At 44.3% G+C, this 24,983-nt stretch overlaps 1 protein-coding gene across 1 annotated transcript in view; it reads right to left on the bottom strand.

The window, feature by feature from the left end:
• Positions 1-24,983, bottom strand: part of MSN (moesin) — a 65,389-nt gene that overhangs the window by 5,408 nt on the left and 34,998 nt on the right. Inside the window, exons 2-10 of the mRNA XM_082444961.1 lie at positions 19,437-19,520; positions 10,314-10,409; positions 8,894-9,168; positions 7,464-7,547; positions 6,640-6,786; positions 5,234-5,330; positions 3,327-3,490; positions 860-990; positions 439-599 (exon numbers count right to left, since the gene is read on the bottom strand). Of these exons, the coding sequence (XP_082301087.1) occupies positions 439-599; positions 860-990; positions 3,327-3,490; positions 5,234-5,330; positions 6,640-6,786; positions 7,464-7,547; positions 8,894-9,168; positions 10,314-10,409; positions 19,437-19,520 (1,239 nt within the window). The remainder of the gene's footprint in view (positions 1-438; positions 600-859; positions 991-3,326; positions 3,491-5,233; positions 5,331-6,639; positions 6,787-7,463; positions 7,548-8,893; positions 9,169-10,313; positions 10,410-19,436; positions 19,521-24,983) is intronic.

Below are 24,983 nucleotides of genomic sequence, written 5' to 3'. Positions count from 1 at the left end.
CTCTGATGAGTCTCTTCAACCTCTCTGAGCCCTAATTTCCTTATCTGGGCATATTATCCCACAAGGATTAATCTCATAGGGTTATTAGGAAGAGGAAATAAGGAAGTAAGGAAAAGGGAAAAGTTGCTAGTATAGCTTGTAACACACGTAGCTAGTCAATCAAGTGTGAATCCCTTTACTTCTTTCCTCCCTCTCTCCTTTGTCAGGTCATCAGCTCAAATCCCCAATTGCTAAGAAAGAGAATAAAAGTAAGGGTTAGGGAAGAGTATTTGCAAAATGACTTCTCAGCTTGCTTCTGAAGGAGCTATCTGCTGGAAGCCTGCTGAGAGTTACCCTGCTGGAAAGAACCAGTCCTGCAAGCAGAGGTAGCTGTGAATAGGTAGGCAGACAGAAGAGAAAACTCAGGTCCCATAATCCCAGCCCATTTTGTAGCTTTACCAGTTGTTCCTGGGTCTTCTTCTGGTCCCGGGAGGCCTGCAACAGGGCCTCCTTGGCCTCTTCAGCTTCTTGACGCTCTTTGGCCAGTTTTTCAGCCTCGCTCTGGGCACGCTTCCGCTCCTGTTCAAGTTCCAGAGCCCTGCGGGTCTGTTCTTCCAGTTCTGGGAAGAGAAGGTAGGGGAAAGGTGGTGAAGAGTGCAGAGATCAAGAAGGGACGCCTAACTTCCTTCCTGGAAATGCTTCACCCCAGGACACAGCTGGCAGAAAGTTCTAGGCACTCTTCCTCTTGCCCCATCACTCCTCTATTCTTTAGCCATATCTGGAATATATGGCCTGAGTCTGCAGCTCAGACAGAAGGGTTTCCAGCTCATAGAGTCAGACTGTGGGAAAACCCAGTCTCCAAGGTGACTCCAAGCCTCACCTTGTTGAGCCTTCTTAGTCTGTTCCTCGATCTGCTTCAGCCTCTCCATCAGTTCCTCCTTTTCCCGTTCAATCTTCTCCTTCTCCTTTTCTGCCATCTCACGTTTCTTCTTCTCATTTTCCAGCAGAGCACTAGGAAAGGAGAAAGAAGGGATGGAACAGGATAGCAAGGCCACATGGAAGCCTTGGAATCCCCAAGGCTCCCTGGCCCTGGCCCCTCAGTCCCCACCCATCCAACACACTCAGGGCTTGTGAGGCAAGACCACTCTCCCTTCTCTCTACATTCTTGTCCTTACATCATAGCCCTACATGGGCCGGTATGCTCAGGGCCCTGTCAGTTTGTCTCAGAATCAGGAGATCCAACCTGGACTCTCAGCTTGTCCACTACCCAGTGGGTAATCAGTGGGTGACCTTAGCTACATCATTTCTTTGCTCTTGTTCTCAGTAACCTTATCTGTAAAATGGCCAAATAAGTCCTGCCCTATCTACCTTATAAAATTACAGGGAGAAAAGTTTTGGATCTGTGCTGATATACTGTGGTTCAAGTCTGGTGATCCCTACGGCTAGGGCATCAGTCCTCTGCCTGCCCTCTGAAGCTCAGCTCTAGGCTCCTTTTCCCCAGAATTTGTTGTAAATCTAAAATAAGTATTTGCTTTTTCTTGCCCCAGCGCCTCTTCCAGGAGGCCTTCTTTTCTCCTTTGGCTAGATGTCTTTTCTCTTTCTGACCCCTCAGAATACTTGGCCTATCCTTCTCCACATCCCTCCTCCCTGTTATTTTTCTCCATAGTACTTCTTATCATGTCACATACCATATAATATGCTTATTTGATCTGTCTGTCTCTTCCCACTAGAATGACAGCTTCATGGGAGCAGAGCAGAGATTTTTGTCTTTTTTTTTTTCACTGCTCAATAAATATATATTGAGTGAATGAATGACACAGCATTTGTACCTTGAACTGTTATATATATACTGTTTTTTCCCTTTCTTCTACTATCCTGTGAGGTCCTTGAGGGCAGGTTCCTGCCAGATCCAGTTCTTTAAACTGCCCCTAATTTCATTTTTTCAGAATAAATGTGAACTTTGGTGTCTAACCTCTCATACACGGAGTCATTTTCCAGCCTACTAGATTAGAAGCCTCCTGAGGTTCCAAACTCTTAATGACAGAGTATCTACTAAAACAGTGCTCTCAAACATTAACATGCACAGGAATCACCAGGGATCTTATTTTTCAAATAACTTACTGAGGTGAAATTCACATAATATAAAATTAACCATTTTAAAGTGAATAATTCAGTGGCATTTAATACATTCATAATGTTGTATGACCACTACCTCTATTAGTTCCAAAACATTTCATCACTCCAAAGGAAAACCCATACCTGGTATTAAGCAGTTTCTCCACATCTCCCCTCCCTCCAGCCCCTGACAACCACCAATCTGCCTTCTGTTTATCTATTCTGGATATTTCATATAAATGGAATAATACAATATGTGACCTTTTGTGTCTGGTTTCTTTCACTTAGCATAATGTTTTACAGATTCATCTACATTGTAGTATGTATCAATACTTTGTTCTAAAATTTTTAATGGCTGAATAATATTTCATTGGATGGCTGTACAATTTGTTTATCCATTCATTCACTGATAGACATTTGGGCTGTTTCCAATTTTTGGTTATTGTGAATTGCACTGCTATGAACAGGTATGTGCATGTACATGTTTGAACACCTGTTTTCAATTTTTTTCAGTATATACCTAGGAGTGGAATTGTGGAATTGTATGGTAATTCTACATTTAACTTTTTGAGGAACCATCAAATTGTTTTCTACAGCAGCTGAACCATTTTACATTCCCACTAGCAATGAGCATGAGTTCCAATTTCTCCATACCCTTGCCAACAACTGTTATTTTCTGTTTTCATTTATTATATCCATATTAGTGAGTATGAGATGGTAACTCACTGTGGTTTCGACTTGCATTTCCCTAATGACTAAGGGTGTTTTCATGTGCCTGCCGGCCATTTGCATATCTTCTTTGAAGAAATGTTCAACTAGGATCTTAAGTTGCAGATTTTGAATCAGCAGCTTTGGGGTAGGTCTCAGAATACTGCCTTTCTAAAAAGTTCCAAAGTTGATGCTGATGCTGCTGAGCTTTAATGCACTTTGAGTAGCAAGGGGCCACAGTGCAAAAGGGCTTGGTAGGTAGAAGAGCAATGGCATGAGGGTCATAGATAATGGGGAACTATGAAATGCCCCTCCCTCCTATGAGCCTCTGAAATCCTAGGGTTCTAAATGCCTGCCTCCTGGGGATGGGGATGCCTGAGACTTAATGGAAGGGGTGTATCCCTGTACAGCTCTCTCTCCCCCAATACCAGGATGGCTTCATGCCTTGCCTTTAGCAGGCTTGGCACCTCTGAGAAGCTTCTTTGCCGCAGCTCCGGCCCCCACTTCAGTTCCATGTCACCTACCGCTCCATCTGTTTCTGGTGCTTCTCCTCCCGGGCCTGTGCCTTCATCTGCTGCACCTCGATTGTGTCGGGCTTACGGCGGCGCATGTATAGCTCATGGTTCCCCATACACAGAGCCAAGATCCGCTTGTTAATCCGCAGCCGAGGAGCATAGAAGACGAAGTCCTGGTGGAAAACCAGCAGTCAGAAAGAGTTTAGAGGGACAGATGAAGGTGGGCTTCTGCCTTCTGAAAAGCTAAGTCCAAAAGCACTGGAAAGATCACGTTACAGATGGGAAGACCAATTATCAGAGTGGGGAAGTGACTTGCCCAGGGTCAGATGGCAGGTTAGTGGCAGACCCAGGGCTAGAACTCAGGCTTCTTGACTCCGAAACCAGTGCTCTTTCCACCGAGCCACAATTTCTTTCAACCTTTGCTTATGAAAAGCATCCTAAAATACCCTCAATGCAACTGAAAGATAGAAACTGACTTTATCTGCTAATTAGATATCCTGCTGGGTCTCAGGGGCCTCTCTTAGAGGCCCAATAATCCCTGCATAATACCGTGGTGAGTGTAGTATGGGTGGGCTGGACTGGTTCTATAATCTCCTAAAAGCATATCCTAGACCCAGTCCCTTCAATCCTGTTTGGAATAAGGCAGTTTGTAAATACATACATGAATATATAAATCTCCTGAACATCGATTATCCTGGTTGTTGTTTTTTAAATATGCCCTTGATCTCAGCTGGCTTTGTTACTTACCTTTTTCTGATGAAAGTTGAGCACAGCAGCAGTATTAAAAAAACAAAACAAAACAAAACAAAAAAAACAAAAAAACAAAAAACACACACACACAAGAAAATCCAGTGAGTTTGAGTTTGTTACTACAAATACCACTGGACCAAGGTCACCAGCTGATGGGCTAACCACCAGCTCCTCTGCCACTGAACCCAAACTGCTACCGTCTCACATAGCTTAGGGTGCAGTAGAAGAAGCACAAGAACCAGAGGTCAAACAACCTAGGTGTAAATCCCAGCTCTATCATTTTTAGCTGTGTGATCTTGGGCAAATCACTCCATCCCTCTGAAACTCAATTTCATCATTTATAAAATAGGTATGCTACTACCTACCTGACAATGTCGTTGAGGGTTTAAAGAGACAACATATATAAAGTTCCTAGCAGGGCAAGTTCAGAGACCTCAGAGCTGGAGAAGAATGGCTGAGGCCTCATGAGAAAGGTCTGGTTCAGCATGGCCATTGGCCCTTGTTGGACATGAGGTACATCAAAAGAGGAGACTCTCATCTCAGTTTTCTATCCTATTCCCAAGCACCAGCTTTCCAGTCTTGTCAGCCACAGGCAACTGAGTAGGTGACAGGTGTGGCAAGCATGTTAGAGGAATGACTGGACTGAAAGCACTTTCTTGATTTTGGATTGCTCTGGAGAGAAGTCTTGAGAGGACAGCAGCAAAGTTATAACAAAAAGAACACCTGGAGAATCATCTTTGGATCTGGACTTCTCCTGGCTCTGTCCTTTCTCCACAATTAAAGATAAATCAAGTACATGAACAGTTTCCACTTTCTAGGGCCTAGAGGCTTTAAAAGATAAGATGTACTCTCTGTTTCTACCCCAGAGCCTCAGGGAAGTAAAAGACAGTGGCTAAGAGGCAGTAATTAGACTGCCTGTGGCTCTCCATAATCCATGCTTCTCCTGAGACACAGGTAGCAGTGTGGCACCAGTTATAGGATGCCTCCTGACCATTTCTTGGCATCAGCATCCCCTTTCATTGCCAATCGCCTTTTGTGCCTCCTATTCCCACCCACATACACAAAAAAGCCAAAAAAGGGAGAGAAATATAGAATGACACAATTGCTTCTAGCATTATCCAGGCCTTGGCAAGTACCTGTGTTGGCCAGTGGGAGGAGTCACTTACCGGGGCTTTTTTGTCAATGGGCTTGATGACAAATTTCTTGTCATTGAAAGAGATGTTCCTGATTTCACTCCAGGGGAAGCCTATCTTAGGAGTCAGTCTGTAAAAATGGATGCCAAGAACATTAGGATAAAGGCAAGACAAGAAGGACTTAGAGGGTTGGTGCCTTGCCCTCCCCACCACCAACTTCTCCCTTAAGGAGGTAGATTCATTGCCAGCTCAGCCAGTGTCATCACATGCCACCACGTCAGCTGCCAGCATTGAGGGTGCACAAAGGACCTCCTGATACCACAATCAACATATCCCTTGTCCCAGTATCTGAGGTTTGTTTAATTTTATTTTTTGTTGAGGCATGGACCTTGTAACAATCTCTCACAAGAATCCCCAGCCCTACTTAACTGGAACTCTTCTACCCAAGGTTGTAAAAGTTGGGGAGAAGGTAAATAATGAGTTCCAAGACTCAGAAGTTACACAAAACAATAATATACTGATCTTCATCCTCATCAAGAGCAAGCCAAGAAGGGACTTCCCTAGTGGTCCAGTTGAGAACCCACCTTCCAATGCAGGGGACAAGGGTTCGATCCCTGGTCAGGGAACTAAGATCCCACATGCTGCGGGGCAACTGAGCCCACGTGCCGCAACTACTGAGCCCATGTGCTCTGGAGCCTGTACGCCACAACTAGAGAGAAGCCCGTGCACCGCAACGAAGAGCCCATGTGCCGCAACTAAGACCCGACATGGCAATAAATAAATAAATAAATAAAATATTTTTTTTAAAAAAAAGAGCAATCCAAGGAAAAAAAATAAGCTAATGAGATAAGGCTGTAGCAAGAGGGATTACAGGCCAAAAGGCACTTAATCATCATATGCAAAGGAGATTAATTACAAATCGTGACAAGGTAGGTTTTAGACCAGTGTTGTCCAACAGAAATATAATGAGAACCACACATGTAATTTTAAATTTTCTAACAGCCACATGAAAATAAGTAAAAGGAAATAGGTGGAATTAACTATAACAGCAGTTCATTTAACCCAGTATATGTAAAATACTATCATTTGAACATGTAAATCAATATTTTAAAAAATATTAGTGAGACATTTTGTATTCTGTTATTCACACTAAGTCTTCAAAGTCCAGTATGGAGTTTACACTTATAGCACATCTCAATTCAGAGCAGCCACATTTCAAGTGCTCAACAGCTATATGTGGCCAAAAGCTACCACAGTGGACTGTGCAAGTCTAGTCAATGCAAGATTTAGAGGCCTGAGGGAGGTTGTACAATCATCTGGACTGGTCTAAACTAGGTAGAAGAAGAATGATATAGGTGGGACCCAAGAAGTATAATCCTACTCTGTCAAATCCTAGGTGTCAAAGTGGTCCAAAAAACTAAGTAAGCTCTGAACTATACCTGTCATTCTGCTCATAGATGTTGAGACCCAGGGCATCCACTCCCAGCCACAGCTCTGAGCCTTTCTTGTTCTTGATGCTGAAGTAGTTCACACCATACATCTCCAGATCCTGGGCAATCTTCAGATACTCCAGGACAGCATCCTCCCTAAACAAGAGAGCAGGGTGGGGCGGGGGCAGGGAATATAGGGGAGCCTGTGAATCAGACCCGGGGAGACAGAAAGACTACTTGTTCTGCATTTCTGACAAGAATCTTGCTATAAGGGGTGGGAAAGAGGATGGAAGGTGAACAGATGATGGCGAACAGAGCAGCATGACTTTTGCCAAAAAATGCTCACAGGAGCCTCAGGTCTGAGGTTCCCAAAGGGAATAAAGGCAGGCTGACCCTTGCTGGCCTCTGGCATGTTAGCTATCACAGAAGCCTCGTACGCAGGCACATTATTAGCAGAGCGCAAATGAGGTGGTGATGGCAAAATGGTAAGATTTGTTCTTCAGCTAGACAACTCCAAAATGGTATGCCATGTTTATAGAGCTCCTTCTTCATTTCATTCTTGGGGAGGAGCCCCTGGTGGCGTAGAAGCTCCCTAGGGATCCTGAGATCCCCTTCATTTCTTTATGGTCAAAATTGTCTGGGCTATCAGTTGCCATCATTCACAAAAAGTACAGCTTTATAATGGCCCTGATTTGCCTTCCATTTCTAATTTCCTGTTTCTCTCTCTCCAACGTCCTCCAGTGTTCCTAGCCCTCTGCCTCTTCTCCCTCCAGAACCAACTCTCATTCTCCCTGCAGGGGCAGTAGAGCCCACAGTTGCTAGGGCCAGCTTACCTGAGCATGCCCCGGTGCTCTTCATGCCACACCTGGATCCGTTCCTCCCACTGGTCCTTGTTAAGTTTGTGCTGTTCCAGGACCCTGGAAAGACAATGCATGGTGAGTAGTTTAAAGCACAAAGTCCAAAAGCAGGGGTAAAGGGAAGTCTACTTATCTCCCTAAGGGGTTGATGCAAAAAGAATGTGGGGTCATTACACCAGAAGCAGACTGAAATTACAGCAGGAGGTATTAATTAGACATAGGGAACTGCCTGAGGGGTATGAGAGATACAGAATGGGTGACCAAGAAAGACAATAGGAACACCTTCCTTTGTACCCTTAACCAGAAAATCCAATATGTGCTGTGGTCTCTAAGCAGAGCAATAACATATCAACAGTCTGTGCTGGCTTGTGGGGCTAAGAGTAGGAACGGGCCTCGTGGAGGCATGCACACGCTCTCCTAGATCTTTGTGGTACCAACAGTTTGCAATTGTGAGACTATTGCTCAGGGATAAGATTACAGCCTGTGGCTACAGAACAAAGAACTGAGCCCAAATGGCTCTGGGAGAAACTATTGATAATGGGCTCAACCTCCCAGATCTACTAGATCATAAACAAGGCTTGCTTTAAATATGCTATCTCAGACATTATGGCAGTGACTTAGGTAGAGTCCGAGGGCACAACCACTATCCCTAATACCTTCAGGTGAGTTGTACATTTGCCACAGCTCCACTGGGACTGAGGCTACCAGAATGAAGCAGAACTTTTCCTTCCAATCCAGAAGCCTATGAAAATAGCGAATGGATGCAGTGGGGTTAAAAAAATCAAGAGACTAGTGTTCTAGGTCACCTTAAATGAGCTGTGGGAGATTGAGCAGGTCAGAGTGAGCACCTCTGCACATCTATTTCCTGAGCCAATAAGGATTGTGCTGCCTTATTCATTTTGTGTGTTGTTGTGATGCTAAAACAAGAATAATGAGTGTTTGAGAATGTTCAATTTTGAAGTTTACAAAAGCAGAAATCTCTGTACACTGGTTATCAATATTAAAAGACTGTTTGAGCTCCCCACATCCTTGGCTTAAGTATTTCTCACTCCTATGAACCTCTGATATAAGAGGTCTAAATCAGTGAAAAGGATTGAGAAAATGGAACCGGGGCAAGGAGAATCAATCCATCTCTGGTTCTCTATATAAGCACCTGTTTACAGGGTAATGAAGTCCTGTAATTAGGCAAACAGAGGAGGAAAAAAAGCTTTTTATTTTGAGAACCAGAGAAATAACAACAGGGTATGGTGCCATATGCAAATGTGTCTGTCTGAGCAGCATAACACGGTCTTCAGACAGACCCTAGTGAAGAGGGACAGATCTGGCAACCCCTGTATAATAGGGATCAGTCAGCTTTGGGCTGCAGCCCACTCTGACCAGGGCAGATGGCCAGTACATCACCTCACCTCTGTGGCAGCAACTTGTCCCCGGCCAAGTAGCCAGACTTGTGGACTTCCTTATTGAAGTCACCATACTTGGACTGGACAGCATAGGAGGCCAGCAACACAGCAGTCTCAGGTGGGCAGTAAATATCATCATTGAGAATGCCCTCCTTCACTTGCAGGAAGAATAGTCGCTGTGTGATGTCCTGGATCAATTCCTCGGATACATCCTCAGGGTAGAACTTAGCCCGGAACTTGAAAAGCAGGGGGCTTTCCTTCCGCACATCCTGGGCAGTCACCTGGGAGCAGCAAGGGGTTATGGGCTCTCAAAAAATAGACTTTAGGGGTGGGGGAGTGGCTGTAGGGTGGGAAGAAGACACTGAAAAGTCATCAATTTGGATAATCCCAAAGAGCTGGGTGGCAATTCTCCTGGTAATTCAGAAAAGAGACACATTACTTTCATTGGGGACCCAATCCCATATCCATAATTGCTTCCTGTTGGGAATTTCTTTCTGAAATAACCTAACACCCACTGATAGTCATAAGTCCTTAAGCCATCATCATCTGACAATATATCCAGCTGCCCCCACGTTCTGAAAGTAGGCTTAAGAAACTCCTCTTTTAAGGCTCCCCCAACTCCATAAATCAGCAAAGTAAAGACTAGGATGTATGACTGAGGTCTGGGAATTGGCTATAGGCAAAAGCACAAATCAGACTGTCTTTTAAAGCCTGAAATTGGCTATTAGCGGCTCCACATTTTTCCAGCAGAAGTCTCCACTCTTTGTGAAAAGAAGACTCTGCCAGCAGAAGGTGGGGCACCCATCCCCTAGACACTGTCAGGAAAATAAGCCATAGGACAATATGGAGACCTCCAAGGACAAAGTCAGCCAGTTTGAGGATAATGAGATGGAGAACTGCCATGTTCCTGCAGAGATGCTGCTTGGAGGTGGAGAGTTTGAATGGACCTATACTTAAACCATCCCACTTGGAATTCAACTGAGATAGAAAATCAAGAAAGAAGGACACATCTGTATGGGGCTCAGGTATCAGTTGACAGGCAAGAAAAGGGACAAGATAAGATTATGAGACTTTCAAGATTCTTTCCAGTTTAATAGTCTATGACTCTCTGTTTAACAAATTTCCTAAAGCCCTTCAGTTTGGAAAGGAAAAAAGGATACCAATCCCCTCCTGAAGAACTACTAATGGCTATGGTCCATAAGTGGGTCCCATCCTCCTTGGACACTGGCCATTCTCGCTGTTAGGAGTCCAAGTGGAGACAGCAAGAGATCTGCCCTTATTCTGATCTAGTGGTCGATCAGAATTTTTCACTCATGAAAAACTGAGCCCTAGATGTCCTGCATTTGCCAGCGAACACATTTTACACCCCTGAGAAAGATCTGGTAGAGGAGTGAATTCCAAACCTGACAATGGGATAAGCAATTACCTTCTTATTGAGTTTTAGCCAAGTAGAGAAACCCTTAGTGTCCTGGTACTGCAGACCAAAAAACCAAACTTCCCTCAGGCCGATAGTTTTCACCACCTGAAAGACAAAACACAAAACAACCACTAGTTGAATGCCTACCTTGTGCCAGGCACAGAGGACAGAAATGTGGAGCCCACATGGTTCCAGGGTCTGGCAAGAAAATATACTTGGGCAGGAGCTAAGAAACGATGTCAACATCTCTCTGAACAAAGTACTTTCACTGAGGTAAGGACTGGATCGATTACTTATAAGCATGACCACACACCAATAACTTGATATCCATTATCTCCTTGAATTTTCACAATAGCCCTATGATATAATTACAGTTGGGCCCATTTTATAGATAATAAAAGTAAGGTTCAGAAGTGAAGGTTCAGTTAGTAAGTAGCAGAGTCAGGTCTGTTTGACTCCAAACCCATTCAAATCCAGTGCTTTCTGCCACCCCCCCACCACCCCCCCTCAATTATGCCATGCAGCTTCACACACCCAGGATGGATTAAAAGCTGAAGGTAAAAACTGTTGGTTTAAATCCTGAATCTTGTTCTCCTGGATTACTTCTTTATGTTTAGCAACTAGGAATAATGCCCACACCCTTCAGAATGAATCCTATTTACAATGTCCAAATAAAGAATGTTTGAGGAGACAGAGCAGGGACTGGGGTATCTATACACCCCAAAGCTGTGCTGTGCCTAGGGGCTGAGATGCTTCTTTCCAGTCCTGATTAGAATTCAGTCATGATTCCCCTTTACCACTCACACAGGTTGAGAGTGGGAATGAGGGTGGAAACAGGGTGAGTACCTCAGTGTAGTAGCTGAGGGGCCCCGTGGTGTTCTGGGCATCTTGGCTGAGCAGTGGGCAGGAAAGGGAGGCCAGCCAGGAGGAGACAGATGGGGTCTGTTTTCCAGTCCCCGACATTAGCATGTAAATAGTTCTGGCTGGTGGCTCAAACCCAGCATGCCCACCACTGGGGATAGAGGCAATAAAGCTGAGACACATCCTAATGAGGTCACGCTGGCATCAGAGTCTTCTTTATATTTTCTTCTATTGTGGGGGGGTGGTGCTGGCGGGGGGTGGTTGAGGTGAAGAAATGTACCTGGACTTAGAAACAGGTAACAAGGACCCAGTGTTGCTTATGTCTTCCCTGTGAATAAATCAGTATATCCCCTCAAAACGCACACATGCACGCTCACACACACACACACACACTGCACTGTGTCCAAAGTCTGCACTACACATCCAAGGCCAGGCCCCATAGTCACTCCCAGAGCTTACAATCTAGAGCTTCAGAGGTCCCAAGGAAAAAGTAGATCATGTTTATTAAAGTACCTGTTATGTGCCAGGTACCAAACACTGAACAACCATGAGATAGCTATTATCTCCATTTTATAAATGAGGAAAATAAGGCTTAGAGAGGCAACCTGTCTAAAACTGCAGAGCCTAGACTAGAATCCTAATTGTATGACTCCAAAACCTATACCCTTTTCTCTTGCATGCTATCTCCTAATGCCAAGGGCTCAAAGGATCTTAGAAGCTCTGGGGTTCCCAAGTGACTAACTCCCTTGTCTCTCTTTTGGCCCAGATATCCCAGCCAGACAATGAACTTTGACTACCTCTGCATCTAGATATAGTTCCTGGCTTTCCCACTAGACTCAATCAACAACAGCTTTGGAGAGAAGCCATATCCCGAGGTCATTAACCTTCATTGCTCACCAGGGTATGCATGGTGATCGCCCTTCCCTTTCTAGCTTGAATCAGGTATCAGAAAACCTCAGTGGAAGTCTCAATTCTGTCTCCAACTTGCTGTGTGATCTTAAGGTACCATATTTCCCTATCTGGGCCTCAGCTTCCTCATCTATCCAGCTTCCCCATCTACTACGAATGGTGTGGCTTAAACGACCTCTTTCTGCTCTCAAGTTCTACCATTCTACTAATTAGGTTATTTGTAAATGACCAAGAAATACAACCCCATTTCCCACCTACCTCTTGCCAACTTGGGTAACTAGGAACATGCTTAGAAAAAATAAATGAAGGAAGGTGCATGGTATGAGGAAAGATCAAAAGACGTCCAGAATTCAATGGCAAGGTGAGTCCTTGAGTCTAAGTCAATAGGCAGTAGGAATTACCAGTTTTTAGATGACAACAAAGTAGTCATGTCGAAATGTGATTTTGGCTTTTTTTGCAGAGGATAGAGGGAGAGGATGTGGACAGGAAAGATTTTTTTAAAGCACCTCTTATCTCATCCTATATCTAAGATAGGGCCTAATTAACAATTCTAATGGTTTTTCACAAGGCTGCAAAATAATAATGTGCCAAGGTACAATTGGTGGAAAGAAGTAAGTTCCAAGAAACAATTCAGCCCCAAGAGAGAAAGGGACCCACTGAAGATGTTGAAAATGGACCATTAGGGCCAGGATGCTAGGTCACGGCAGGGCAGACTGGGAACAGAACTAGTAGGGCAGCAACTGGTTTTTGCCTGTACCAATGGTACAGCTGTAGAGGCTCAGAGACCCCAGAACTAAAAGGGAGTGAGGAAGGCACGGACTACACAGCCAGTCCCATAGGTCCCAGGAGTAAGTTCCTTAGCCTCTTCTTGCACCATGTTGTCTGTTTCACTAGTGGGATGGGTAGGGGTTGATGAGAAGAGGATCATGGGAGCCAAAACAGTTCCAGGATCTAGAGTATCTCTGAGGATAAAGTAATAGCTAAAGCGATATCAAAAGAAAGATCAGCAAGGCATTTTAATCTCTCTGAACACTGCCTCTTCCCTTATGAATACAGAGAAATCAGATGTATATAAATTTTCCACTTCCTTAGGCTGTAGGGCTTGGAGAGATGAGCAATGTCTCTTAGCCTCCACTGAAGTCCTAAAGTGAGGAAGTGAGGGTGTGGGGGGAAGGAAGTATGGTCTGAAGTCAGAATCAAGACTGAAAAAGAACAAAGGATAAAACAGATGACCCCTGGACCCCAGGCTATAAGGAAAACTCCAATTAAGGTCCACAGGGCGCTGGGAATCACTTGATCAGGCAACTCTTGGCCCCATTTCAAAGTCCTGAAATATGGAAATGAGGCCAAGCTTAGCTTGCTTCCAGCTTTGCCTCCAGCTGAGACCTTACTCCAGAGGAAACAGAAACCTCGTTTTCTAGTGGGAAAGAGTATCTAGGTCCCAGTTCCAGGAACATCTGTGGCTCCAGTGACGGGTCCTTACCATTCCACTCTGAGAAATGGCTGCATCCCTGAGAAAAAAATATCTTTCTTTGCTCCCTTTGATTCCAGAGAGCCAGCTCATCTGGCCTGAGCTAGTATTTCTCAAAGCTGCCGTGGAAGAAATCCTTAAGCAGCAGAAGATAATGAATGCATATAGCCGGGGGACGGGGGTGGGGTGGGGTGGGGGTGGCAGCCTGAGATACAAGAAGATGGCTGCAAGCCACAATTTTTTTGAAGCCTGAAGCTTTAACCTTAATCATTTGTGCAAATTTTACTTTCTACTCCTTAAATATCCATGTTTTAATAATGAAATAGATATTATCTACAAGTAAAACTGATGCGCCAAGATACTAAATCACATCCATTCCACGGCTCTGTGTACCTCCTGGAACCTGCCACATTCACCTAGAGGGGCTAGGACTTCAGTTTGTAAGACAGTGGCTGTGGATTCTATTCAGCCACACAATAGAAATCCCCCAAACAGACTGGAGCATTGCAGGATCCAAGCAGCATAAACTAGAAAACTGGGGTCCAGTGAGGGAAAGAGATTTGCCTCTGAGAAAATCCTCACTAATTACCAGGAGCATCTGGATGTAAGCAAGAACTCCCTTTTGCCTCTCTTTTGCATGTGAAAGCTACTTACGTCTGAGGTCTGGGGAGGGGAGGGGAGATTAGGTCAATTCTGGAAACCAAAGCCCCCCTCCTCATATCCTTTATGCATCTATCTGAGTAAACAAACTAGTGACATAAGCAGTCACTTCAGAAGCCCAGAGCAGGATTGGGAAGCAAGGTTTGAGCCTCAAGAGGAAAACTGCATGAGAAATTATGTGCAAAACTGCACCAAAGCCCAAACACCTGAGGCCCACTGAGATCCCATTACAGGCTTGGCAGCAGCTGCATCAGCCACCCACCTGAAAGCAAATCAGTACACAACTGGAAAATTCCAGGAGGGCTGCCACCATCGCTGCTTCTGCTACCCCACACTGCCTGTGCCCAAGGGGCCACCTGCTCTGTAACACAGAACCCATTCAGCTAGGGTTCTAAGTTTAGGGACCAAACTTTGTTCTTAGAATGGAAACAGGCAAATAAAGAGGAGGTCACAGAGGACACAGCTGACAAAAGGCACTGGGAAAATTGCAAATGCTATAAGCTTTGGTTCAAGCCACTATACTACTTCTTAGCTATCTGACCTTAAACAGGTCTTTTCCCCTCTCCAAGCCTCAGTTCATCATCTATAAGATGGGGATACTATTATTATAATAATAGATATTAGTTATTTTATAAAACAAAAATGGTAAAAAAGAGAAGAAGGGATTGCTGCCTTCAATGCAGAGTCGACAAATCCTAAGGCCTTCACTGAGCCAGAAAAGCATCCTGATTTCATGGCTCCCTTATCTGAACTCCCAGGGGAAATTCCACCCACTTATTTAGCCCTTAATAAGAATAAGCAACATTAGAATGCCTGCTATGCACCAGGCACTTTACTTACTCAAGGATTAAATAAGACTACAAAATCTCTAAGATTAGTGTGATTACTATTTTACTGAGGAAAGTAAAGTCCTAAGAGGCTAAACAAGCCATCCAAGGTCACACAGCTGAATATCAGGACAGAATTTGAACCCAAGGCTGACACCAAATCCCATGCTCTATATACCACCTCTATACACAACCTGAGCCTCAAGGGTGTTTGTTTCATTCAATGTGAGAGGAGAGTTGCATGTACTTTTCTCTGTTTCCATAGGTGAGTAACTCCAAGTTCCTTAAGGACAGAGATGGTGTTTGATAGGTCTAGAGATTCTCCTAGAGACACAGTAGACCTTCAGTCAATACTGAATCAGTCAATGAACAGATGAATGAATGGATGGATGCTCTGAGATTTCACCTCTCTTCTAGAGCTCAAAACCTTAAGTGGAGGGGGCAGGTAGAGCTAGAATAGAGCTAGAGCTAGAGACCACGGCTGAGGAGAAGCCAGGCAGAGGGTTCTTAAAGTGGAACTTATTATGGCAGCACTGCCCCCTAGTGGCACCTAGGTAATCAAGAGCCCTCGGAAGAACCTCACGCTTTAGAAGTGGGGCTAAGTGACAAAATCGCTGTAACAAAATGTGTTCTCTCTCCTCCTTAGCTGTGAACACACTCACAAGAACGAACAAAGGCAAACGGGAAGAACTATGGGCCCCACTTCCCTTTCCCACCAGGCCTTGTAACTCCTCAAGCTATGGCTTCCCATTGTTGCCTGTTATTTATCACTGGTGCCAAGGAGGGTGCTTCCTCTCCAGTCAGCTTCCTCTCTGGTCATCAGCCAGACAACTGCTGGATTCCAGGATGGCCCCAGAGCTTCTGTCAATTCCTCCCAAGGAGTCCAGCTCCTTCCTCCTAGGCCCCTGATCTCACTGAATGATGGATCTCAAAGGTCAGACAGAATGGACTTCCTTCCTTATGCCTCATCAACTTAGAGAGAGGGAAGAAGGGAAGAGATCAAATCCCCCAATGGCCTGTGAACACGCACCTCTGAGGATTTCCATCCAGACCGGCCTTGGCCCCGAGAGTGCCATATGCTCAATTCTGTGTCAGAGTTCAATTTTTTTTTTCCTGTAGTTTTCACCTATGGGGTCCCAGCTCTGCTCCTTCTGACCTCACAGAACATGATTGCCCCCTCCTTCCTACAACAGCCCCTCAGTGATCTCAAGACAGAGAATACATCTTCTCTTGAGTCTTCTCCAAGCCAAACAGGCTCATTCACCCCAAACAGAGTAGCACAGTAGGGAAAAGTATAGTTTTACAGTCAGAGCTATATTTGCAACTCTGTATCACAATTTACTAACTACATAACCTAGAGTGTGTTTTTTCACCTCTCATAGGCAGGGTCACTACAAGGATTAAAACAAGGTTAGTCCATAGTAGGTGCTCACTAAATCATATTTCTCAAAACAACACTGATCTTCCTGGTCGGAAATCATGAACTTCCTGGTTTCCTCCCTTTCCTCTCCCCAACCAGTATGAAAGACTCAAGTCTCTCAAGGGCTTTTTTGGGGAAGCAGTAACTTTCAGAACTAGCACACCAATCTGGCCAGGGCTCCCTACCAACTGGGCTTCCCTCAGAACCACACCCACAGTACACAAACCAAACCAACACTAACAAAGAACTATCCGGCCCTGTGGCTTTTCAAAGTTAATAAACCCCTTTGTTCAAGTATTTTTCTGCTCTAGGCTCTAAATTATGCCTTCCTCACCCTCCACAGCTACGCCCTCCAATGCAAATGGACAAAGCCCCCAGTGTTGAAGGCAGGGAACGGTGTCATTTGTTTGAGAGAGGTGGGGTATAGAACCAGGGCTCTGGGAAGGCGTCTGGGTAGAGGCCAAGGGAGTCTCTGGTACCCAGCTGGACTATAAAATCCACATTGGCTGATACTCTCCTCTCTACAGCTGCTGCCCAGAATGATACTGCTGTCTGAAGCAAAGGGCCCAACAGCCTACGTATGGTATGGACACCTTCTCCCTTTTGTCCCAGAGACAGTAGAAGCCTACCTAGGAAGAGTTGTCCCCCCACCAGGTATCCTTCCCCTCCCCACGCCCTGGCATATGCCAATTGCAGATCATACTCAAGTGAAGCATTTCCCTCCTTTTTACAGAAAGGGGTCATCTGAAATCCAAATAGTGGGGTTAGAAATGGGAAAGAAAAGATATGGAATACAGAAATAAATGCCACAGATAAATTTCTGAGAGATAACCAAATTTGAGATATCAGTTAGACAGTGTACAGATGGGGAAACTGAGGCCCAAAGAGGGGAAAGTTTTGTGTAAGGTATCAGGAGAGTTAGTGGTAGAGCCAGGCCTAAGGCCCAAAATTTCCAACTTTCTATCCAGTGCCCTTTCAACTTCACCAGGCTGTCCCTTGAAAAGCTTTCCAATATAAAACCTGCATGCAAAGGGAGAATGCAAAACCTTAATGTAATCAAAATGCATTCAGTCATTCCAGACTAGCATTGTAATCACTTGTGAACTATGTGAATGTCAGCACATTAATTGTAGTAAATGTGTGTTTAAATGTTCCTCTGACTAATTTGTCTTTTGTAGATTAAATATCAATGACTACCTTTCACCATTCGATACAAAACAAACTCCAGAGAAGAAGCAAGTTCTAGCTAGATCCAAAGTTAGATATGCTGAGGATCTTCAAGCCCATCTCCCAACTCTAGCTGATTAATGAGACAAGAAGTGTCGCAGCATTTGGAAGCTATCATTTATTACATCTCTACTACATGCCAGATGCTTCACATAACACTCACTTCTCTATTTGTATTTTCTTATTGCCTTTCTCTCCTATTTCTAATTTATCCTTTTGTATCCTTATAAACCACCGTAACAAGTTTTCTGAGTAGCAAGTGAGATACAAATAACATACTCTTTCATAACCTCACAAAAAGCCTGTGAGGTAGGTATTAGACCCACTTTTGGGGGGCAGGGACAGGAGAGGAATGAGACTACCAACCCAGAAAGGTTCAATAATTTTCCCAAGGCCTAGCTACGAATATGAAGATTTTGTTTCCCCATCTGTAAAATGGGGCCAGTACTAATTCCTGCATTCATTGGGCCTTGTGATAGTCAAATGATATGGTACACAAAATGTCTGTCACAGTACCTGACATACTGTAAGCCCTGGACAAATGTTAACTTTCATCTGTAATAGCCATAGACAACAATTTTCCCACTCTACCACATGACATCAGGGACTCAGGAGACATTCCCAAGCTGTCCTCACATTTCTAGGCATATTTTCCTTCTTTTTACATAGAGATCTGAATGGAAAACAGCCTTGCACCATCCCCATCTCCATCCTCTCCCCTCACCAGTCAGGAGTATTCATAGTAACAGAATCATCTCATTTGAATATAATCTCCTTCTTCCTTTCCCTTCCCAACTCTGAGTAAGCTCTCAGACAGCATAGGTACTCAGAGAGCAAAGGAGAAAGGGAAGCAAGAGGGCCTGGGAAATCTATTAAGGGGACATGCGGTCCCAACATCCAGGACAATGTTAGACTCCCACCTCACCAGAGGCGGGTGTGGAAATAGGATAATGGCCCACCTGGAGGGATTCCAATCTCTGGAAATGGGAACCCCATTTTTACTCCTAGAAGTCTGGTCACAGATGGCACACTTCTTTGGCCCCTGGAGGGTCTTTGAATGCTAATAGATTCTGTGGCCCCCACCTGGCTATTATATAGCACACCCCTTTTGACAATGGTGACTCACAGCGAAGGAGCACCCCTTGGATTGGAGATGGGAATGACCACTTCAGCATTATCTCCATGGCATGATTATAGGAGCTGAGGTATCCTCCTATTGCATTCATCACCCCCGGTGGTATCCTAAGTCCCAATATTCCTTGAGGGAAATGTACATAGAGCACACTACTTCAGGGAGAATATGTTGGTTTCTTTCTACTAGGAAGAAAAAACAATGTGACAGAGGCCATGTTGTACAGTGACAAGAACATGGGGTTCAAATACCAGCCAGATACCAGCTGAGTGCAATTAAGTTATTTAATTTCTGAGCATCATCATCAAAATAGAGATCACTTACATCTTTCAGAGTTGAGAGAAAGGCTCTGCATGCTGACATTTTAAAAGCATCTAGCACAGTCATATCCCACTCGCTTCTCTTTTCTCCCAGGTTCAGCACCAAGGATAGGATTAATCGGGGCCATCAAGGTGCAGGCTGCCAAAGTTAAACTTTGCCTCCTTCGTTATTAAGGCTGAGGCCAGACTTTGTTTTGACCTATCCTGGAGGAGTGAGTAGAAGAAGAGATTCCCCAAAAGTGGGCATTATGGTGGAAGCTATTGGGAGAAGTGGGGGGCTAAGGAGCAACAAGTTCCTCCCTTACCTGGTCAAACAGCTGCTTGCCAGTGGTGTTGGGCTGAATGGCAAATTCCAGCTCTGCGTCCATGGTGGTCACACGCACATTGATCTAGGATGAGATCAAAGGAGGCAAGTTAGTTGTCTGGCTCTATGCTCAACAGAGCCTGGGACAAGTCTCTGTTCAACCACAGGAGAGGGAACTAAGATGCAAGAACCTAAGACATTTAGATACTGGTGTGAAGGAAGGGAGACTATCGAACAAACAATAACCTAGCCCTGCTCCCAACCAGTTTACTGAAGACAAAAAACCCCATAGCTACAGGGCAATGCTTACCAAGGGGCAAACAAATGAATGCAAATCAACCTACTATCAAGAGGAAACAAGTGTTGACTGTACTTCTTCCACCTACACCAGCCAGCTCCAAGCCCACAGCATTCTCTCCCCACCTCTGATCTATAGCCTGGATTATCTACAGCACTGATCTTTGCAGAGGCAAGTTAAGGGCAGGATAAAGAACACTGCATTCTAAGCCTAGCATCATAACTGGTTCACTCTACAACCTTGGATAAGTCTTATCCCCTTCCTGGGCCTTAGTTCCCCTCATCTGTGCAAGGGCAGGAGTGCAGGGGGTGGAGGTTGTCAATTACACTAGGCAATCTCCAACAACCATTTCAGTGCTGACGTCTATGGTTCTATATACTGACTTACATTGTTAACACTTCCTGTATTTATGTCTCACTGGTCTCCCTAGGCTCAAGAGAGGAAAGGGGTCTCAACAGAGATAGGTGTGGGCAGCACAGAGGTGCTTGACTTCCCAAAGCCAAGTCAGCAGAGGGGAAAGGAACAGGGACAGGCCCAGATGGAAACACACAGTATTTCACAGGCACTAGAAAAAGTACCCTCTACCTTTAAGAAGAGATCCCCTAGCCAAAGTCAATGATAGCTGAAATTTCATCAATAGAGATATGTTCCTTTGGCTGAAAGCTTGGTGGTAGTGGTAACAGTATTAATAGCAATAATAAGCAGCAGCTTTCATGTATGGAGACTTATTACTCACTAGGCACTTTATATGCACTACCCCATTTAATATCAACAATCATCCTGTGAAGTAGAGAGTATTATCTCCACAGTGGGGATGAAGACTTAGATATTTGCCTAAAGTCACATCACTAGTAAGTGGGGAAGACAGGGTTTGAATTCAGATCTAAGTCCAAGCCTCACAATTTAAACCAATACGCCAAACTCCTCTTACACCAAAGTGTAAAATGTCTCCATTAAAAGAAATCAAAGATTAAGTGTTTTTTTCTGTTGTTGGACATTTTGCTTAAGTAACCTATATGGTATAGCCACAAGATGGCTTGTTACATGGTCATATAAAATATTCATAAAGATTATTTCATGTCCAAGGCAAATACTTCAGTAATATTAAGTAAGGAAGACTAAGCAACAAGATTTCATGAGCTCAACTTTGTAAAAAGTATGCATACAGAGGTTATTGGAACCATACCCAAGTGTTAGTCAGTCTTGGTTTTTGGGTAGTGATCTTATGAGTGCATTCTCCCTTCTTTAAATTTAAAAAAAAAAACTAATCTACATTTTCTAAGATGCTCACGTATTACTTATACTATTGGGAGGGAACTAAAAATAGAATTGTCAAAGATGCAAATCCCCACGGAGTGGGTAAGAAATTAGGCCTTATCAGTCTTTGACACCTATGGGCCCTTCCTGAGCACAGGGGTCAGCTAGCAGGGAAGAGGGGGCCAGACAGCAATTTTGCCAGCTAAACAATTCTGATGAGGACCAGGCCTGGGGAACAATTTTGTAAATAAATCTCACCAGGGAGCCAAGGAGGAAATCTATTTCAGGATTGACAATGGGACAGGAAAGGCCATGAAGGCAGGAACAAGTAAGGCAAGTACCCCAGTGGGAGACAACGGGCAGGGTTAGCCACTTTGACTCAGTGTTACCTAGGCTTCCTGCCAATCCAGTGACCTCCATAGAATAGGCCCTCATAAGGTAGGGAGAATGAGGCCCAAAGGGCTGGAATTTGGCCTCAACATCTAGCCTTGAATCACCCTTAAGCTGAGTCAGGGGAGCCCTCAAAACACCAATGACTTGATAGGGATAGGAAAGAGTAGAAAAGGGACAGTGGCCCTTTTAGTACATTGAGAAATTTCATTCTCACCTCAAGGTTTCTGTCTTAATTAGAGTTACCTCTCTAGTATCCAAGACTCAGTGGGTACTCACAAGATATTGGCTAAATGAACAGTACTAAGCAAGGGGAAATAAGAGATAAATATAGCGTAGTATACAGAATCAGAGGTGGGAACATTTTACATCTTGACATTTTTGTGCCATGGACCTTTCCAAGCAGTTTAGCGCGGTCTGTGGACCTCCTTCTCAGAATATTTGTAAATGCATGAAATAAAGTAGATACAAAGAGACCAATTATATTGAAATAGTTATCAAAGTTTAATATGTACTTCTTTATTGTATTATATAATTACCTAACACTGGGTCTTATTATTACTACTGTAATTTCAACTTTGTCTTCGGCATAAATGATATTTTGAGAAATCTATAATAAGTAAATCGTGATACAAAAGTATCTTAGATTTCCACTGGTGACAAAGTCATAGTTACTAGCTTTTTTTTTTTTTTTTGGCCTACATTCATAATTGAAAGAGGGGCTAAATTTCAGTGAGAGGTTAGTGAAAACAAATATGTAATTTTCCTCCATCCAACTTCATAGATCCTTCCCACTTCAAATTATACCTATGGACTTCACAGAGGCTCAAGGACTCCAGGTTAAGGAGCTTCCTATAAATTTATTTCAGTTTACCCAATATTAATGGAATACTATGTTTAAGGAACTATGGTTGCAGTAGAGCTATAGGACCAGTCCCTGACCCCAAGGTACTTACTGAATAACAGGAAAATTATAATATACAAGGGAAACCCTGAGAAGTGCCATACCAGAACAGAAGAAACCTTTTGTGGAAATATGGAACCACAGTTCAAAGTGGTATTTGCACTGGTCTCTAAGGATAACCTGGATTTTGAAAAAGGGAGAGTGTGGGAAATGGGGGGAAGAGCACACAAATGCCCTAGGTAGAGAAAGAAATACGTGCAACGGCCCAAAAGGAGACAGAGATAAAAGCATGCAGGTCTATACTGCTGAACTGAATGAATAAGCATTTTCAGAACGCTAATGGAAAACTGATTAATTCATAAAAGTGCTAACAAAAGATCAAGATGAAAAAAAAATTAATTACATGGGACTGAGTGAACTGACGAGGATGATTATAATTTTTGTGACTTTCTGTTTGAATAAAAAAAAAAACACATTTGTAATTAAAAAAAACAAAAAAAGCATGCAGGTCTCCTCCAGGGTGAATGAGGCCTGCAAGGTGAAGAGTGGGCAGAGAGGCCAGGAAGGTAGGTGGAAGGCCTTGAAGAATATGCTAGAAAGCTGGGCCTTAATCCTGTTGAGAGTGGCCAGCCACCCTGAAGGTTCTGAGCAGGGTGGGGCAGAATCAGAACAGGGCTTTTTAGAAGAAAGCACCCAGGGAGGACACCGAGGAAAGGGGTGGGGTTCCAGGGAACATTCCACAGCTAGGAGTTCCCTTTATTTATTTTTTTAAAAGATTTATTTATTATTTATTTATTTATTTTATTTATTTTTGTCTGTGTTGGGTCTTAGTTGCGGCAGGCGGGATCTTCGTTGGGGCATGCGGGATCTTTCATTGCGGGATCTTCGTTGGGGCATGCGGGATCTTTCATTGCGGTGCACGGGCTTTTCTCTAGTTGTGGCGTGTGGATTTTCTATCTCTAGTTGTGGCACGCAGGCTCCAGGGCGCGTGGGCTCTGTAGTTGTGGCGTGTGGGTTCCAGAGTGCATGAGCTCTGTAGTTTGCGGCACACAGGCTCTCTAGTTGAGGTGAGGGAGCTCAGTAGTTGTGGCACACGGGCTTAGTTGCCCCGCGGCATATGGGATCTTAGTTCCATGACCAGGGATCGAACCCGTGTCCCCTGCATTGTAAGGTGGATTCTTTACCACTGGACCACCAAGGAATTCCCAGGAGTTCCCTTTAATTCACACTATTGGGAAGAATTTTCAAAGGAAATTCAGTGTCTCTTGCAGATCATGTCAGTCACAGGTCATACCAATCTATCATCTTCAGGGGCTGGCCCACAAGTCCAAATATTTAACTTAAATATTTGGTAAATAAATGTTTCTTAAATAAATCAACTGGTAGAAAAGAACTCAGCCTGGGTTAGGAATAAGCATGTCAGAGAGGCTACTACTGTCCAGCTTCCTCCCTCCTAATAGAGCATCGCCCCAGAACAAGGGCTCTCCTCAAATCTGAAGCTGTCCAGCTGAAACCAAACTGGAACCTACTTCTCTAGAATCCCCGCTCAGAGTTTCTGTCATTCCACTGTGGCTGCTTCTCGAGGGAAAGCAGCCTGTGGTTTCCTGAACTTCACTGTGGAGACAAATAATCTTAGGTTTAAAAAAATTAGAAAGAAAAGCAAACACAAAGGGACTTCTCTTCTTGCCACTACTTAACTCAGAAGAAAATGTGAGTCATGAAGACAGGGTCATGGGTCTGTGTTCTTTTTTTCTGTGTGTCAGAGGTAGGGGGTAGTAAGGGTAATAGCATGACTGGGGCTGAAGGTGATAGGTATAGGGCAGGAGTGTTGATCAAAGAATATCCCTTGTTTTCCTTAAGAGTAATCTGAGACCCAAATGTGTACAAGGAGCTGCAGGCCCAGACCCACTGCCACACAGGGCCCACTGGATGCTCACCCTAGTGGGCACCCACTGCCTTCCTTTTGGGCCTGGCCTCTTCAATCTCAATGAGGAGAAGAGGGCAGTCTAGTTTGAGAGGCAAGAACTTGAAAATAAAGCCTCCAAAGTCAGCAGAAAGTTCCCAGGCAGCCCCTCAGCTCAGCAGGAGTGGAGGAGCTGGCCTGGGTGGAGTAGCATTTCAAGATGTGGTCCCCAACAGAGAACTAACACCCTGTGTAAGCCTGTCCTTGAAAACAGTGTCTCTGGAGAACATTTAGAGTTTAAGGAACAAAAAAAGTCTGGGTGTGGTGGGGGGGTGTGACACCCTCTCATACACCCTAGCCCTCCCACCCCTAGCCCAAGAACAATAAATCCACTTTTATTGAACAATTGAACGCAGACACTTCCCACACCAAGCCTTTCACTGGACACTAACAAGCCCATCTCAGTGGTCTGTGATCCAAAGCCCTCAACAAACTGGGATCTCTCCTGTGTCCCCAGTTGGCTGGCCTAAGAAACAAAATAACCAGGCCAGATGCTACCTCTGCCTTGGCTGCAACAGCTGGGGTACTTTGCTCTCTGGACTTGGCCAGCTTCAAATAAGGGACCCTCTCTTTCCCTAGGGCCAGGAGTATCCAGATGAGCAGTAGCTGGGCCACAGTGAGATCAGGGCAAAGTTTCCTCTTACTCACCCATGTCACTCAACTACAAGATGGCTCTTTCCTAGAAAGGAATTTGGGGGAGATAGAGGACAAAGCAGAGAGAGTCGAATAATCACAA

Source organism: Balaenoptera physalus (genome assembly GCF_965194825.1).
Source record: "Balaenoptera physalus genome assembly, chromosome: X".
NCBI classification, from domain to species: domain Eukaryota; kingdom Metazoa; phylum Chordata; class Mammalia; order Artiodactyla; family Balaenopteridae; genus Balaenoptera; species Balaenoptera physalus.
This window is presented reverse-complemented; position numbering and strand designations above follow the sequence as displayed.